This window comes from Canis aureus, chromosome 14, assembly GCF_053574225.1.
Source record: "Canis aureus isolate CA01 chromosome 14, VMU_Caureus_v.1.0, whole genome shotgun sequence".
Taxonomy (NCBI): Eukaryota; Metazoa; Chordata; class Mammalia; order Carnivora; family Canidae; genus Canis; species Canis aureus.
This window is the reverse complement of record NC_135624.1, coordinates 4,482,812-4,499,885: the sequence shown is the minus strand read 5'-3', so window position 1 is coordinate 4,499,885 and position 17,074 is coordinate 4,482,812. Positions and strand designations below refer to the sequence as shown.

Genomic DNA, 17,074 nt, shown 5'->3' with positions numbered 1-17,074 from the left:
TTAAAATATTTGCCCTCAAGAAAGAATGACAAACATTAAATCATCTGTAACTAATTCTAAAATTATTTTAAAAACTACACAAAGTTCCATGCTATTATACAAAATAAACTCTGCCAAATTTGTCTTAAAATATTCTGGAATGATTTCAGGTTATATATTTAAAACTCGAGCTACATATAATTTTTCAAATTTGATGTAATCCAAGAAATGCTAAAAGGTGGGTATGTTGGATGAAGAGCACCAAATTTAAATTTGTTAAATTAAGAATAAAATCCTGACATTAGTACTATCTCCAATGTGTCCCTGTTTCTCCTTTGGAATGAGACCAATAAAGTATAATTCATTTTATCATATTCTAAGACTTAAACAGAATCTTTTAAAGCAATACATTATATCCATTTATTTAGTCTGCAGATTGTCTTTTAAAAAGCACACTACCTAGAAGCTGAGATCTTAACATATAATGACAAAAATTCCCACAATTAATCATTGTGAAAAAAATGATCAAAAGATAGCAAATCATTAGCTGCATATGTATTCCTTTTACATACATGTTCACACAAAATAAAAATACCTTATCTATTTATAGCACTGGGAATATAATGTTCTAGGGACTCCCCAAAATATGTTTAGACATCCATAGCAGGCCAGAACCATAAACTATTCTGAGACCAGTATTTTATTTTAATTCTAAAGTTCTAATGCTGTAACATGTTTTATTTCAGATAAAACTATTGCTGGCAGAATTTAGAAATTTTCAAAGAATCTAAAGAACAAGAAAAAAATGAAAAACAAAACTTACAATATCATTTCTGTGTGAATTTGCGAAAACTCTCTTGGCAGAGAAAATGATACCAATAAAATAATGATCATGAAAATGACACACACTGATTTGATTCAGATTTAAAAATTTGAAAGAGCATGAATATGACTGAGCTATGGGAAAAAATAAATATATAAAGGAAACTCAGTAAGATTGTGGGCTTCATGTGTCAAAAATGAGGAAGAGGACACTGGAGTTCGTCAGGCAATATTAATTGACAACTGAGAGATATTTTTAAAAGTATACAATGTGATTTCCTTACATTGTATGACATGTTGCTGACTGCACAATACTTAGAAGGAGACGGTAAAAAACTTGTTTTAAAAAACAAAGAAAACAATATATATATTATATACACAATATAAATATTGGAGATACTCTCACTTTTTTTTTTTTTTTTTGCTTTCTTAACCTTAATTGTAACCGTCTTCAGAAATAAAAAAAAGTATTTTCTCTTCCTAATTTTTTCCATTATGTCCCACAGTCCAGTATGACTCAGGCACCTTCTTACTTCAAATATGAATTGGTATAACAGAAATATTTTACTATCTACTGTGAGATTAATATTTTGGAGACAGATACACTATATTCTGCAAATATAAACAAGCCCAAACCGCTAACATTGTTTTCCCAAACCACTTAGCACTTAATTGATTTAAGACAGTTAAGGTAAAGGGTTAATTCTAAGTCATGTTAATTTAAGTAATAGGTACTTTCAAGGAATGAGGCATTAAAAATAACATGAATATAACCAATTTTCTGGAAGAGAGAAGCCAAAATGCCTAGAAGAGAGGTAAATGAAAATGAGTAACCTACAGATTTATTTGCCCTGCAAGTGAAATTCTAGATTTGGAACTCCACACTAAAAAACCCAAATAATTGACAGTTAAAAAAAAGCAGAGATGGGATGACTGGGTGGTTCAGCAGTTAAGTGTCTGCCTTTGGCTCAGGGTGTGATCCTAGAGTTCTGGGATCAAGTCCCACATGGGGCTTCCTGCATGGAACCTGCTTCTCCCTCTGTGTCTCTGCCTCTCTCTCTCTGTGTCTCTCATGAATAAATAAATAAAATCTAAAAACAACAACAACGAGCAGAAGACCTGAACAGATAGTATTCCAAAGAAGACATACAAATGACCAACAGATACGTGAAAAAAATGCTCAATATCACTAATCGTCAGGGAAATGCAAATCAGAAGCACAAATAGATATCACTTCACACCAGTAAGAAAGGCCAGTATCTAAAAGACAAGAAATAGTTCATTGGTGGTGAGGATAGTAAAAGAGGTAAGGTAGTAAAAGAAGGTCAGGGAAACAAAGTAAAAATAAACAGACAACAAAAAGCAATGACCAATTTAAATATTTGTTTATTTATTTATTTATTTATTTATTTATTTATTTATTTTGATAGAGAAAGAGAGACAGAGGGACAAGCAGATGAAATGGTTCATAAAAATTAGAAAGATATATAGAAATTTCCAGAGAATCTACATTAAAAACAACTAGAACAGGTTCAGTAAAATCCCAGCATATAAGGGAAATATACAAAATTATACTTCTATATGAAAATAAGAATATGATTCTATTCACAGCAAGTTGAAATAAATTCATTTTAAAAATCCTCTTACTTTATTTTATTTTTTTAAATTTTTTTAATTAAATCCCAAAATCCTCTTACTTTTAGATGGGAATGGATTTAAAACATTTTAAGCCCATGTGAAATGTGCATGACAGTACAGTAAAAAAATAAAAACCCCAATGCTGATAAGTTTGTCAGGAATTATCTTAATTGTACATTGTGAATATAATCATTTTTATATGCATATTATATAAGTATATTGTTTGTACATAATCACACAAAATAGAAAGAATAAACAAACACTAGGAAGAAATACAAAACTAAACTGTTAATAGTGATTATAACCAAAGTGACTTTTTTTTCATCTGTATATTCTTACTTAAAAAAGTTCCTTTAATGAAGACATTATGCTAAGTATATAAGTATGTACTTAAGTACACAAGTCAGAGAGAGGAAGACAAATACTAGTTATCACTTGCATATGCAATCTAAATAAGCTGAACTCACAGAATATAGAGTAGAATGGTGGTTGCCAAGGGCTGGGTGGGGGGCGGTATTGGGGGAGATGATGTTAATTACAAACTTACAACGAGAAGTTCTGGAGGCCTAATGCACAACTTAATGATTATGGTCAATAATACTATATTATACGTTTCAAAGTTAAGAAACTAGGTATTAAACATTTTCACCACAAAAGAGGAACAATAATTAGGTGACCTACAGAAGTGTTAGCTGACACCTCAATGGTAATCATACTGCAATATGTAAATATAGCAAATCAACAATGTAGGTTAGCTATATAAATGGTTATATAGCTAAACCTAAACAATGCTACATGTAATTAATATCCCAATTTTTAAAAAGTCCTTTAATAAGAATATGTTACCTTGGTATCATTTAAAAAACACATTTTTATGCTCTTAAGTCAATATAAGTTATACACTTTATTTTAAAGGAAAAACAGGACACATTGGATCTGCCACATTAGTTTTGTTTTTAAAATAAGTTTGTGTGTGTGTATGTGTGTGTGTGTGTGTGTGTGTGTGTGTGTGGCCGGGGTGGGGGGTGTTGGAAAATACAAAACTGATTGACATGGAATAAATAAAGTTCATTCTCAAGCCTTTAAAGAGTCACAGAACCCATAGTTAAACAAATGATGTAGCAGGATGGATATGAGCCATTGAAAAGATAATAATGTATATAACAATTATGTTAACTACACTTAGGTATTTTAATAGTTTAACTTCATTTGTAATACATACACGATGATCTCTAAGGAATTTAGACATCAAGAACAAATTGTAAACTCTTTTCTGAGCCACTTCTTTTCCTCAAGGTATCTCATTTACATATGGATTAAGGACTAAAGTCACAGACACTGAGTAAAACTGGAAAAAAAAAACTATAGTACATCACCATCATTCAGAACAAGTAGAAATTAAACTTATCAAAGTAAGATATGAAAAATTAAAAGTGGAATAATAAATATAAACCAGTATGATGAAAAAAATTACATGGTAAAATAGCCTTTCTGTTTTTCATAGATGTCCAAGAATTTTAACATCAGTTTCTACGAAAATTCATTAAATCCAACAATAGCAAAGTTTTAATTTATAAATGATCTCAATATTCCATTTCTGTCAAAATATTTTATTAAAGTTGCAGGCAACTCTTTCAAAGAAGAAAAAACAAACCTCTGCTAGGCATACTGTAGAAACCCATCTGCTCAGAGGTGTGAGCTGGATGTAGTAAATTACATCTGCAAGCCTCACTGCAAATACTTGGTAATGAAACTCAAGATGTTGATTTTGACCCAAACACCCTCCACAGATTGGATCTGACTATATTAGAGATCATCTCTAATCTAATGCCCTTCCATGGCAATTGAAATCAGATGACACATTTCAACAAACAGTTCCTTATTTTGAACTTTAGAAGTCCAAATTCAGTACAGAATAAACCTGAAATCTATGAGAACTTTTCTTGTTCAACCTATTGATCATTTGTAAATTTTTTCACTTTTTAAGTCATAATGATGAAGAATTTTTCAATTATTTATGAACTTGAAGACAAGTCAAATGTTGACCTTTTCACTTTCAAAGTTTTTTTTTCTCCTTATAGTAACCAAAAACTATTTGCTGAATAGCATACTCTATAATTAGAGAGCCCTGTTTTGTGCCAGTCATCATGCTAGATGATAGGAATAACACGGTGAATGAGACAGATATGCTTCTTGTCCTTTTCCACCATAGTAGGGAAATCAGGTCTGAATGAAAATAATTAAAACTGGGATAGGACTATTAAGAGTGGAGTCAAAAGCAGTAAGAGCACAGAACACTAGGACCTGGCAAGTGAAGTACATGGAAGCCTGAAAAAAGAATGCGAGAGAAGAGATGAAGAAGGAAGTAGTCATATATGTAGCATCTGCTAATGCTCTGCAATAGGACAGAGATAAACTTGTTCAAAGAACACAGAAAAGGATACTGAGGCTGGGGCTGGGCAGTAGCTAGCAATGGGGAGAGTGGCCTATTTTTCTCTATGGAAGTACTGGGTTTGAATTTTCTTTCTAAATCATAGGGTTGTTATGTTTCACAACATATATACACAAACACTGCAACATATTAAAATATTTCCATCAAAATAAAAGCTCTTAAGCACAAAACCTTGGTTACATAGGAAACTGTTCTTTGTTGTTCATTTCATATTTTTTTAAAGATTTTTATTTATTAATGAGAGACACAGAGAGAGGCAGAGACACAGGCAGAGGGAGAAGCAGGCTCCATGCAGGGACCCTGATGTGGGACTCGATCCTGGGTCTCCAGGATCATCATGTCCTTGGCCAAAGGCAGGCGACAAACCACTGAGCCACCCAGGCTGCCCATTCCATCATAAATTTAATTTAGTTTTAATTGAGATCTGGAATTCACAATGATAACCAAGCAAAACCAAAGAGCAAGAAAAAATTTAACAGGTGTTGTGAGGACAAGAAAATAAAAATAAAGTTTTAATGGAAAACATGGTGTTCATAACCACTGGAGTCAAATGGTGAGATTAACCTCAAAATTTTAACTAAAACTCAGTCACTTTCTATAATAGACTAAAGGATAAGTCATTAAGTACCTTTTTTGTTTAAATTATCCTGACTTGATTTCTGTCCCTTGAAAACTAAAAACATCAAGGCATATATACATCTAATTACCACCCTCTCTCTTCTTTCTCAAATAACATAAAAAACACTGTAGATTTGTTATATCAATTCTTCATGAGTTCAAGATGGCAACATAGGAAGATCCTGAACTCATCTTTTTCCATGGACACAACTTAAAACTATATATGGCATTGTTTTCCTCTAAAAAGGACCTGAGAACTAGATGAGCAGCACCTTCTCACAAAAGACAAAGGAAAACATGTAGAAAGATGTAAGAGGCAGTCACAGCCTTGTCCCATAAACCACCCCAAATGAGGCACAAGTGGGAGGGATCCTACAAAAACAGAACATCCTATGGAAAAGTTAAGGGATTGTGTCTCACAGTAGAAATCTTGACCTTTTAGATGGAAAGGGGACAGGAACAGTAAAGACAAGGTCTAAATTGTCTAGTTTTTAAAATCAATAAAGATTAAGACCAGGTGAATCACAGTACATTAGGAAATAAAGATCTGTTCTTAAAGGGCTTGCCCACAAACCTATTTGCCCTATGATCTATCACATAAGCAAGAAATAAAAAGCACCTAGACCATATGAGAGGGAGACTCATTTACTAATATAAAAGTGGCTACCAGAGAGATAGAAATCTGCAAGGAAAATAAATAAATTAATTAATTAAAAAAATTTTTTAAATGGAACCTGCAAGGATTTAACAGTGGACAGAAGTGCTGTCAACAGCCATTTTTGCAATCTCATCCTATCTTGTTAGTGAAGGAGTCAACAAGTACCATTTTAGATGGATCCCTTCTAGGTTACTGGCACCCATAGGTGGGTGTGGTCTGCCTACCACTCACCATGAACAAGCTGGGTGAGCGTCCTGCCCTTCCCATTCCCATGTAGCACCCAAAGTGTAAAAAAAAGCCAGATGAACACCCCAAGCCACACCCAACCTACCAAGAGAACAAGCCACAACCAAGATGGGCAAGTGGCTGGAAGCCCACTCTCTACATGCAGTAGTTAAGATACAACAGGCCAAGTAAGTAACCAGCGCTCTACCTTTCACACATAGCAGCTGTAGCCCTATGAAAACCAGTGGATGAACAACCCACAGGAGGGATGGCCACAGCATGCCTAGCTCTCGTAGACACAGGAGATAGAGCTTCTGGGACACACAAAACAGCTCCTATACAAGACTACTGCTTCAAGGCTGAGGGAGGTAGCCTCTTCACCTAATACAGACAGAGAAGCAAAATGAGTAGACAGAGGAATGTATTCCAAACCAAAGAACAAGGCAAATATGCAGAAAAAATCTAAATGAATGGAGAGATGTAACCTACCAGATAGTGTTCAAAGTAATGGTCATATCTGAGTAATGGAGGAACACAACAAAAACTTCAACAAAGAGAAGATAAGAAAACATGAAACAGATATCAAAATTGAACTTATAAGTACACTAGAGGGGTCTAAAATCAGAATGGATGAAACAGAAGCATGATCAGTGAGCCAGAATACAAAGGAATGGAAAACACAAAGACAAAGCATAAAAATAAAACAAGAATGAAAGAAGTGAGGAGATCTTAAGGGACCTCTGGGACAACTTCAAGTGGAGTAACATTCTCATTATCCAGGCCCCAGTAAGAGATGAGAGAGAAAAATCAAGAAAAAGTCAAGAAAAGTCAAGAAAAATTATTTGAAGAAAGAATGGCTAAAAACATCCATAATCTGGGGAAGGAAGGAAACAGACATCCAGGTACAGTAAGATCAGAGAGGTCCAAAATAAGACAAACCCCAAGAGAAACACACCAAGCACATTTTAATTAAAATGGTAAAAGGTATGGGTGCCTGTGAGGCTCAGTCAGTTGGACATTTGACTCTACTCTTGATTTCAGCTGAGGTCATGATCTCAAGGTCAAGGGATTGAGCCCTGCATCTGGCTCCACTCTTGGCAGGGAGAATACTGGAAATGCTCTCTCTCCTTCTCCCTCTGTCCTTCCCCCTGCTCATACTCTCAAATAAATCTTTTTCTTAAAAAGTAATAAATGGTAAAAGATAAAGAGAAAATAGTAAAAGTAACAAGAAAAAACTAACACATTACATACAGAGAAAACCCCTTAGGCAGTTAGCAGATATTTTGGCAGAAACTTTATAGGCCAGAAAAAAGTGGCATGACTTATTTATTTATTTATTTATTTATTTAAAAAGATTTTATTTATTTATTCAAGAGACACACACAGAGAGAGAGGCAGAGACACAGGTAGAGAGAGAAGTAGGCTCCATGCAGGGAGCCTGATGTGAGACTCGATCCCGGGTCTCCAGGATCACGCCCTGGGCTGAAGGCAGCACTAAACCACTGAGCCACCCAGGCTGCCAGGCATGACACATTTAAATCACTAAAAGGAAAAACTGGCCAACCAAGAATTCTCTACCCAGACGTTATCATTCAGAGAGATTAAGAATTTTCCAAACAAGCAAAAGGGAGTTTACTCCTAAACAGCTTTATAAGAAATGTTAAAAAGACAAATCTAACCCTAAAAATAAAATGTGCTGTTTAATAAGAAAAAATAGTACACACGAAAGTAAAAATTTTCTAATAAAAGGCAAATACATACTAAAAGTAGTGGAGATACCAAGTGAAGAGTAAAAGACAAAAGTAGTAAAATTAAGTAAAAATATGATAATTAAGTTTAGGGTACATAAAATAAAGTGATATAAAATGTATACTCGAAAATATAAAACATAAGATGGAGGAAAGTAAAAATATAAAGCTTTGGAATGTATTCAAAATTAATCACTATCAACTTTAAAAAGACAATTACATAAATAAAAAAATACATATAAATCTCATGGTAACTGCAAAGAAAAAACTTACAGTAAATACACAAAAGAAAAAGGGTAGTAAATCCAAATTTAACACTAAAAGAAAACAGAAACATAAGAGAGAAAGAGAAGAAGAAAAGAATGGAGAGGAACTACAAAAGAAGTCAGGAAACAATAAACAAAATGGCAGTAAGTATATACCTATGAATAATTACTTTAAATGTAAATGAACTCAACTCCCCAATCAAAAGACACAGAATGGCTGAATGAATTAAAAAACAAAAACAAAAACATATAAGCTGCCTACAGGAGACTCACTTCAAATCTAAAGATACACACAAACTCAAAGTGAGAGAATGGAAAAGGATATGCCATGTAAACGGTAATGAAAAGAAACTGGGGAGAGCATTACATGATGATGAGTCAATCCAACAAGAGCATGAAACATTAAAAATATTTACACAGCCAATATAGAAGCACCTAAATACATAAAGCACCTAAATACATCTAACAGAAGTAAAGATAGAAATAGCAGTTTAAGAATAGTAGGAGACTTTAATACTCCACTTATACCAATGAAAAGATAACCCAGGCAGAAAATCAGCAAGGCAACACTGACGTTAAAGGATACATTAGATCAGATAGACTAACGACATATATAGAAAACATTCTACCCAAAAGCAGAAGCAGTACTCCCTTTCAACTACACATGGAACATTCTCTAGGACAGAATGCATTAGTCTATAAAGCAAGTCTTAATAAACTCAAAAAGACTAAAATTACATCAAGTATCTTTTCCAACCACAAAGGTATAAAACTAGAAATTGGTTACAAGGAAAAATATGGATATAGCACAAACACATGGAGACTAAACATGCTATGAGACAACCAATAAGTCAATGAAGAAATCAAAGAGAACGGCAAAATATACCTTAAGAATATGAACACAGTAACATGAATTTCTAAAATCTTTGGGCTGTAACAATTCTTCTTCTGTATTTATCTGAAGGAAATAAAAATGCTAATTCTAAAAGATCTATGTACCTCTTTGTTATTCACAGCATTAGTCAAAATAGCAAAGATATAAAAGCAACCTAAGTGCTTAATGATAGATGAATGGAAAAGAAAATGTGGTGTGTGTGTGTGTGTGTGTGTGTGTGTGTGTGTAATGGAATATTACTAGGATAAATTAAAAACAGGCATATCTTGCCATTGCAGCATCATATATGGACCTATAGGGTAGTATGCTAAATGAAATAAGTCAGTCCAAGAAAGACAAATATATGCTTTCACTTATATAGAGAATCTAAAAATGGAGAAAATAAAATAAAACAGAAGACTCAACACAGAAAAACAAACTAGTGATTACCAAAAGGAGAAGAGTAGGGAGAGGGGTGAAATAGTGAAGAGGATTAAGAGGTACAAAATTCCTCTTATAAATGAATTTCAAGTCATGGGGATGTAATATATAGTAAAGACAATAATATTATAATAACTTTGTATGGTGACTGATGGTAGTTAGACCAATCAGTGGTCTCTTTTAATGTATAAAAAATATCAAATCACTATCAAATAACTAAAACTAGTATTATATTGTATGTCAAATACATTTCAATAAAAAAATCATTTTATGTTTAGTCCTTAAGCCACCATAATCTGAACTGCATTAATACCAGTCCTCTGAAAATGTGTGATAAGAGAAACCAATCACCTAAATTGTCAAATCCCTTTCAAATCTTCTAGCCCTTATCTTACTGAGCAGCTCTGCCATATTTAAAATGATTTAATCATTTGTCTTCCATGATAGTACTACATCATGGTTTTTCCTCATCTTACCTTTTGAGATTCTCTCCTTCTCCCTCTGCTCCTCCCTCCCCTCTAAAAACAAAACAAACAAAAAGCCAAGAAGAAAAAATTAAAGAATAAACTATTTGAATCTTATAAAATCTTATAAAAATGATTTCAGAGTTAAAACAAAAAACAGGAAGCAATCCCAGGCTCATTTTATGAGGCTAGATATACGAGAGCTGTTGTGATAATAAAGAACTGCCAATAACCAAAAGCAAATATCAAATAATGGATATATCCAATATGCTGGAAAAAGAATCCTTGCATCAAGACAAACATTACATAAGAAAAGCTCTAAAGAAGTTCCTTCTAACAGAATTCTATGATTTTATGATAATGATATTCATATTATTAAATACCAACATTCATTTCTGGTAGTAAAATCATTCCTACTTCTGACAAACCTAAGAAAACTACATTTCAATAGAAATTTGAATACAGAGAAAGGGATAGAGAAATTAACATCAAGGTGAAGTCAAAACCTGCACAGACTGACTCTGCTTTTCAATAATAGTATGTGTAGAATCTGAATGATATCAGCATTCATGTACTTATATCCTAATAATATGAACAAGGTGTGGAACTGCTAAGCATTGTAACAAATTTGAACCCTGTTATTAAAATACAGATTCACATTATTTACTTTGTGACTAAAAACTTTTCCAGGTTCACATCTTGTTTGAGATAAATATGTTAAAGTTCAAAAGGGCATGAATTTGCAGCTGAAAACTCTGCAGTATCAGAAAGTATTTCTAAAGAGTCACGTCTTCAATCATCACACAATTATCTACTTTAACAAATGAGTAATCCAGGAATATATTGTGCTTGATGTAATAATATATGTCTCTTTTAACAAATCAAGTAGCTTAAACTAAGATCTATTTATCATTCTTAGTTCAGTCTAATGCAAACATCCAAAACCAACTTCTTCTCAATGTGTCTATGCTTGTCTTCTCAATGTGTCTATGCTTCACATTTTAGTGATTATTCTGTATTGCACGTGATCTTTTGTAGTCTCCATTTATACTTACATCAATATGATTAAAAGGTGTGGGTGTCAATAAAAAGACTGTATCAGTTCATACACGGTGTACACCTTTCCTTTTTAGGTTCTACTTTGTTGATCACTTAATTCATTTTCATGTGGATCTTTTGCTGAGAAGACTAATTTACATAAGCACTTTTTAGGTTCTACTTTGTTGATCACTTAATTCATTTTCATGTGTATCTTTTGCTGAGAAGACTAATTTACATAAGCACTGACATATTACAAAAACAAGAGTTAAAATATTATTATAAAATATAACAATCATAGGAAGAATTTTTTTAAATGTACCTTCTTCAAGGATGGGTCGTGGAATGACAAATGGAATCTCCTGCAGAGGTTCCATATACTTGTGGCCAGCACTAATAATCTTTATCTGTGGCAAACAGAGGACCAGCATTCCTGGCATGCTAGTTTGTCCATGGTACCAACTTCTTACTGTTCCAGGAATGTCACCAGATACAATTGTACTTGGGGAAGGCAGGCTATCATTTGGAACAAACACACAACAAGACTGTACTTCAAGCTACGAAAAAAAAAAAGAGTAAAATTAAAATACTGGGAACAGACTTTACGCCTAAACACGTAATATCTTAATGAATAAACAGGCAAGCCAAAAAAAGAAATGGGCCATATTCATGCCTTTATGAGTAACTTTTACCAAGGAACACAATAAACACTTAAAAAGATGTTTCTTGCTATAAATTTGATCAAAAAGGCACAGTGACATGAGATGAAAACATATCTGCCTTTCCACAGTTTTTTCCAAGAAACATGACTAAATTAGAAAATGTGTTGGCAAAAAAGGTGAGAAAATCCTCCTTCTTTTGCACTTCATTAGATTTTTGTTAACACCAGCTAAGGCCTTAGAGCTGACTAGCATTATACTGTACTCACTTAAAAGACACACATATACACAGAGCTATTTCTATATGAATTTAGCCTTTTTTTTTAACTTCACAGACTAAAATATAAGAAAAATGTTTAAAATATTCAGATTTTATCTCCAGACACACATTAAAATGTATCGCATACTCTTTTTAATACATGTATACCAAGATTCAAGTGTGTATGTGTATCACATTTTATATATAAATATACATGGTAAATGAAGAAAATTGAGAACACTTAAAAATCAGAACATTATTCCTTGTGTCTATCATATCTCAAGTTATTATTTAAATTTTGATTTCATGTGCAATTTTTATGGTCTCTTATCTCCAGCTGGTGACTCAGAGTTAAAATAAAATGAAGCAAGCCCAAATCAGAAATTAAATTTGGAATGAGTTCTTAATTCAAAAGCAATGTATGTTAGATTCTTTTAGTCATGGTTGGTTCTTACAAAGTAATATTCTGTACCTGGTTCACCAATTGCCCGAACAGTCTAGCATAAATTATTCTTAAGAAAATAAAAAATACCTGTTAATTTTTTAATAAAATATTTGGCATATAAAGATATTATCTGAAGGTATAACAAAAAGTAAAATTTGTTTCATAAATGCTTGGATAGTCTATCAATGAAAGATAAAAAAGGTAACTAAAGAATACAGTCATATACCTTCAGTGGGGTTAATATAGTCCTTAGTGAGGGGAATGTAGCAGGTCCTTAATATGATAAATAATTTGGCAGCCTTATAAATAAGTTAGCATACTCATCTTTGCTTTAACATTTCTGTGCATGGAACACACTAACGAATTCAGTGAAGAAAAATATAAGTCAAAGTTTGCAAAATAAATACACTGGTTCATGAAGTATGATCATTTCTTATGAGTTTCTTAGTTCCAGAATTTTATCTTGCAACTTAAGTGTGTATACGTTAAGTAGCCCATTGATTTAAGATTACATTTTAAAATTCTGAAATAGAAGTATATATTGTCGCAGATGTATTACATTTACCCTTTTAAAATTTAACATAATTACTTATCTTCAAGCAATATGGTTTACTAAGAACATATTCTCCCATATTTATTATGGTTACAGTGTAAAACTAAAAAGAGTCAGTATTTAACACTTCATGTAGCTATTGATGCTTTATTAAAAAATGTTTTTGGGGATCCCTGGGTGGCTCAGAGGCTTAGCTCCTGCCTTCGGCCCAGGGTGTGATCCTGGAGTCCCAGGATCGAGTCCCAGTTTGGGCTCCCTGCATGGAGCCTGCTTCTCCCCCTGCCTGTGCCTGTCTGTCTCTGTCTCTGTCTCTCTCTCTGTGTCTCTCATGAATAAATAAATAAAATCTTTAAAAAATAAAAAAATAAGAAATGTTTTCAATAACATGAGGTAATTAGTATAATATGCCACACTATACAAATATACACATGCATATCCTCTGAAATAAATTCAAGTTGTGCCCAAATTTCTAAAATCATAATATATTCCAAAATTCCACTAATTCAAAAATAAATTTCATCAAATTTAGCCTGAGATAAACAACAACTCTGAAAAATAAACTTCTTAAAATATGATGTGTTATGGAGATTCCTCTAATGATAAGAACCAAAACATACATATAATCGAAATTGCTCAAACTTATTATAATGTTACATCTATTATATATACTATAGCTATCACATAAATCTTTTTACACTTTTAAAATAACTGTTAAACTCTAGGTCTAAAATTGTGGTTTTAATGTAAAATGCTGAGTGATTTATGTAAGTGTATATAAATCTGCGGCAGTAAATTTTGCATTAATGTAAGGATCTGACAATCCAAGGGGAAGAAAATGAAGTAATCTGCCAGTAAGAAGTCCTCAAACCGGGGGTCAGATCATGTTCATGGAAACCATCTGGTTGGGACCCTCTGAGCCACACCAAACACAAATGATCTTTTAAAAAAATATCCTATTCATTAATGCATCACAGCTGCACTGAGTGTTACTTCATTTTTCCATGGCAACATCCTTTCTGTTTCAAGGATCTTATTTCAGTTTTGGTAGCAACGTGTTCTTTCGCCAATATTGAACACATTCATGTGTTAAAGTGAAGGGATTATTGCAAATTCTTAAAGTAAAACCACCTCTATTTTGATTCCTATTAGGTCAAGGGCTACAAATCTAAGTATATACACTGAGAATAAAAAAAATAAAGAAGAAATTATTTAGTATTCTTATTTTAATAAATGAAATGACTGTCATGCAGTTTTTGGAAGTTCCAAGTTTGTGCCATTTGAAAAGATGTAGGTCTTTGTGTACCCCCAACCTAGCTCCCATATGTAAGGTTTTGTAGACTTACATTTTTCTCATTTGTGTGCTATATAACTGTGATTACAACTCAATTAAAAAGAAAAGACTAACATAGGTTTCACTTATATATTAATCTGAACACTTTATTAGCCCACTATCATTTAGAACACATTATATATAAATGCTTTTAAATGTTATATTTTCTGTACTTTTAAATAATATTCCTATTTCCTACTCCCAAATAACATGTTTTCCTTTCTTTAAAACTGAAACTTTGGTTTATATTTTATAAAATTTCTAAAGAATGACATGTTCTCTGTATGAATTTTATTCTTCAGAAAACAGTTTCAAATAAAAACAAATATGAAGGAATGTTTCAGGTTACAATTGCATTCACTTTTTTTTATTCATGCATTCTTTAATACCTCATATGAACTGAACTGGAAGTCAGGAATACAAAGGACATAATCCTAGCACTTAAAAAAATTGAAACAAGAGGATATTAAAATACTAACAGCCTTACAGAATTTTCACTAGAACATAGAAGGTCTGTAATGTCAGATACTTTGCCTACTTTGTTTACAGTCTCAGTACATAGTTCAGTGTCTAGCATGTACTAGGTACTAAATAATTATTAAATAAGTAAACACAATTATTTTTATTTGCATCAGATACTGATATTAATTATAATAACTGTTTAGTGTATCATTTCATTGTACAGACAACCTAGTAAAGTAACTAATAAAACTGACTTGTTGGCCAGATGGGTTCAGCTCCAGCTTATGGAACCTTTGACAATTGTTTAATCTCTCTATGACTTCAGTTTCTTCATCTGTACTCTCGGGGCAGGGGTGGGGTGGTGGGGAGATCAGCTCTGATATAAAGATGCAATGTATTAACTCTTACCTGAAGGTCTGCTACATAAAATTAACTCAATGAACATACACTGATTTTCTCCTATATATCAGATCCACATATTAGTTCTCATGGGTTCACAGATGTTCAGTCTTTTTTTTTTTTAAAGATTTTATTTATTAATTTATGAGAGACAGAGAGAGAGAGAGGCAGAGACATAGGCAGAGGGAGAAGCAGGCTTGTCACAGGGAACCCAATGTGGGACTCGATCCTGGAACCCCAGGATTATGCCGTCAGCCAAAGATAGATGCGCAACCACTGAGCCATCTAGGCATCCCAGGGAGAAGGAGGCTCCCTACAGGGAGCCCGATGTGGGACTCGATTCCAGGACCCTGGGATCATGACCTGATCCAAAGGCAGGTACTCAACCAGTGAGCCACCCAGGTGCCCCTCACAGTATTTTTATTAAAAAACACCAGTGCTTATGATGTAACTAAAATAAGCAGTATTCCATTTGCACTACAACAAATGTATTAACTATGTCCAAAATCAATTTTCCTATTCTATACATTTTTAATACTCTATGAAGATATTTGGGTTATCATCATATATAGCAGAAATCTAATATACCCAAATTAGAGCATTCGGTTAAAAACCTCAAAAGTGAACCTCAGCTGTCTTCTTTTCCAGATTGTTACAAATCCACTTTCCCATATAAATGCTGCCAAGGGAAAACATGAAAAAATGCCTACATTTGAATTCCAGACTTCCTCCTCCTAACAAACTACCATGCAGTTATAGTCACTTTCTCAATGCCTATAAACAAAAACATGAACCTTTGCAAAATTTTAAGCATTAAATGTAAATAATTACTTTTATCATTAAGGTGTTTGGTAGTTGATCTGTCTAGCCTCAAATACCTACCCTTTTTTGATTATGCAGATAGGCCAGGAAGTTCACAAGATATGAGGACATCAAATGTATCATGCAATATGATTACTGCCATCACTGATCATATTCTATATATAACTTCTTGGGAGAAAGAATTCAATTGATCTAGCTTAATTAGCTTATGAGACTTGAGACACTGACATATCAAAATCAAGGAATGTGGGAAGTAGTTCTCTAAGGAATAACAGATTAGCAAAAGAAGGAGACCAAGAGGCTTGGTATAGAAAATAAAGAATCGGGATCCCTGGGTGGCGCAGCGGTTTAGCGCCTGCCTTTGGCCCGGGGCGTGATCCTGGAGACCCAGGATCGAATCCCACGTTGGGCTCCTAGTGCATGGAGCCTGCTTCTCCCTCTGCCTGTGTCTCTGCCTCTCTCTCTCTGTGACTATCATAAATAAATAAATAAAAATTAAAAAAAAAAAGAAAAGAAAGAATCTATTATACAGACTACTCAGAAAGCTTTAGAAAAAAAAAAAAAACCACCTAGAAAATGCCATATAAAAGAAACAGGATCTTCAATGTAAAAGAGAAGAAAAAGGAGTTCAGCAAAAACTAGGGCAATGTTCTCCGCTATTAGTGAATTCTAGGCCAAAATATTTCTATTTTGTCAACTGCATGCCATTGCCAATCATGTGCTTCTGGAATAAAATGTAGCTTTTAGAATAAAATCTTATCTATTATTTGAACTATAATAGATAAGATCTTTGCTGATTAGCCAATAGAGAAAACTCGCAAAGAACTGAGTTTATGCTAATCTTTTGAGAAAAAGGCCCCCAAACCAAGTTCACATTTTAAAAAGTTGTTCAAGACTACATAAAGTACTATCACATAATCCA

At 33.2% G+C, this 17,074-nt stretch overlaps 1 protein-coding gene and 1 long non-coding RNA gene across 15 annotated transcripts in view; one reads left to right on the top strand and one right to left on the bottom strand.

Annotated features, from left to right (window-relative positions):
* Positions 1-840, top strand: part of LOC144283080 (uncharacterized) — a 61,827-nt gene extending 60,987 nt beyond the window's left edge. Inside the window, exon 6 of the long non-coding RNA XR_013351411.1 lies at positions 726-840. This is a non-coding gene — a long non-coding RNA (uncharacterized LOC144283080). The remainder of the gene's footprint in view (positions 1-725) is intronic.
* Positions 1-17,074, bottom strand: part of VPS13B (vacuolar protein sorting 13 homolog B) — a 718,401-nt gene that overhangs the window by 355,528 nt on the left and 345,799 nt on the right. For all 14 annotated transcript variants that reach the window (XR_013351405.1, XR_013351406.1, XM_077846720.1 and 11 more), the window contains one exon: positions 11,546-11,780. Coding sequence is in view for 12 of the 14 variants with exons in the window: in XM_077846720.1 (XP_077702846.1) it covers positions 11,546-11,780 (235 nt within the window). In the remaining 2 variants the exon portion in view is untranslated. The remainder of the gene's footprint in view (positions 1-11,545; positions 11,781-17,074) is intronic.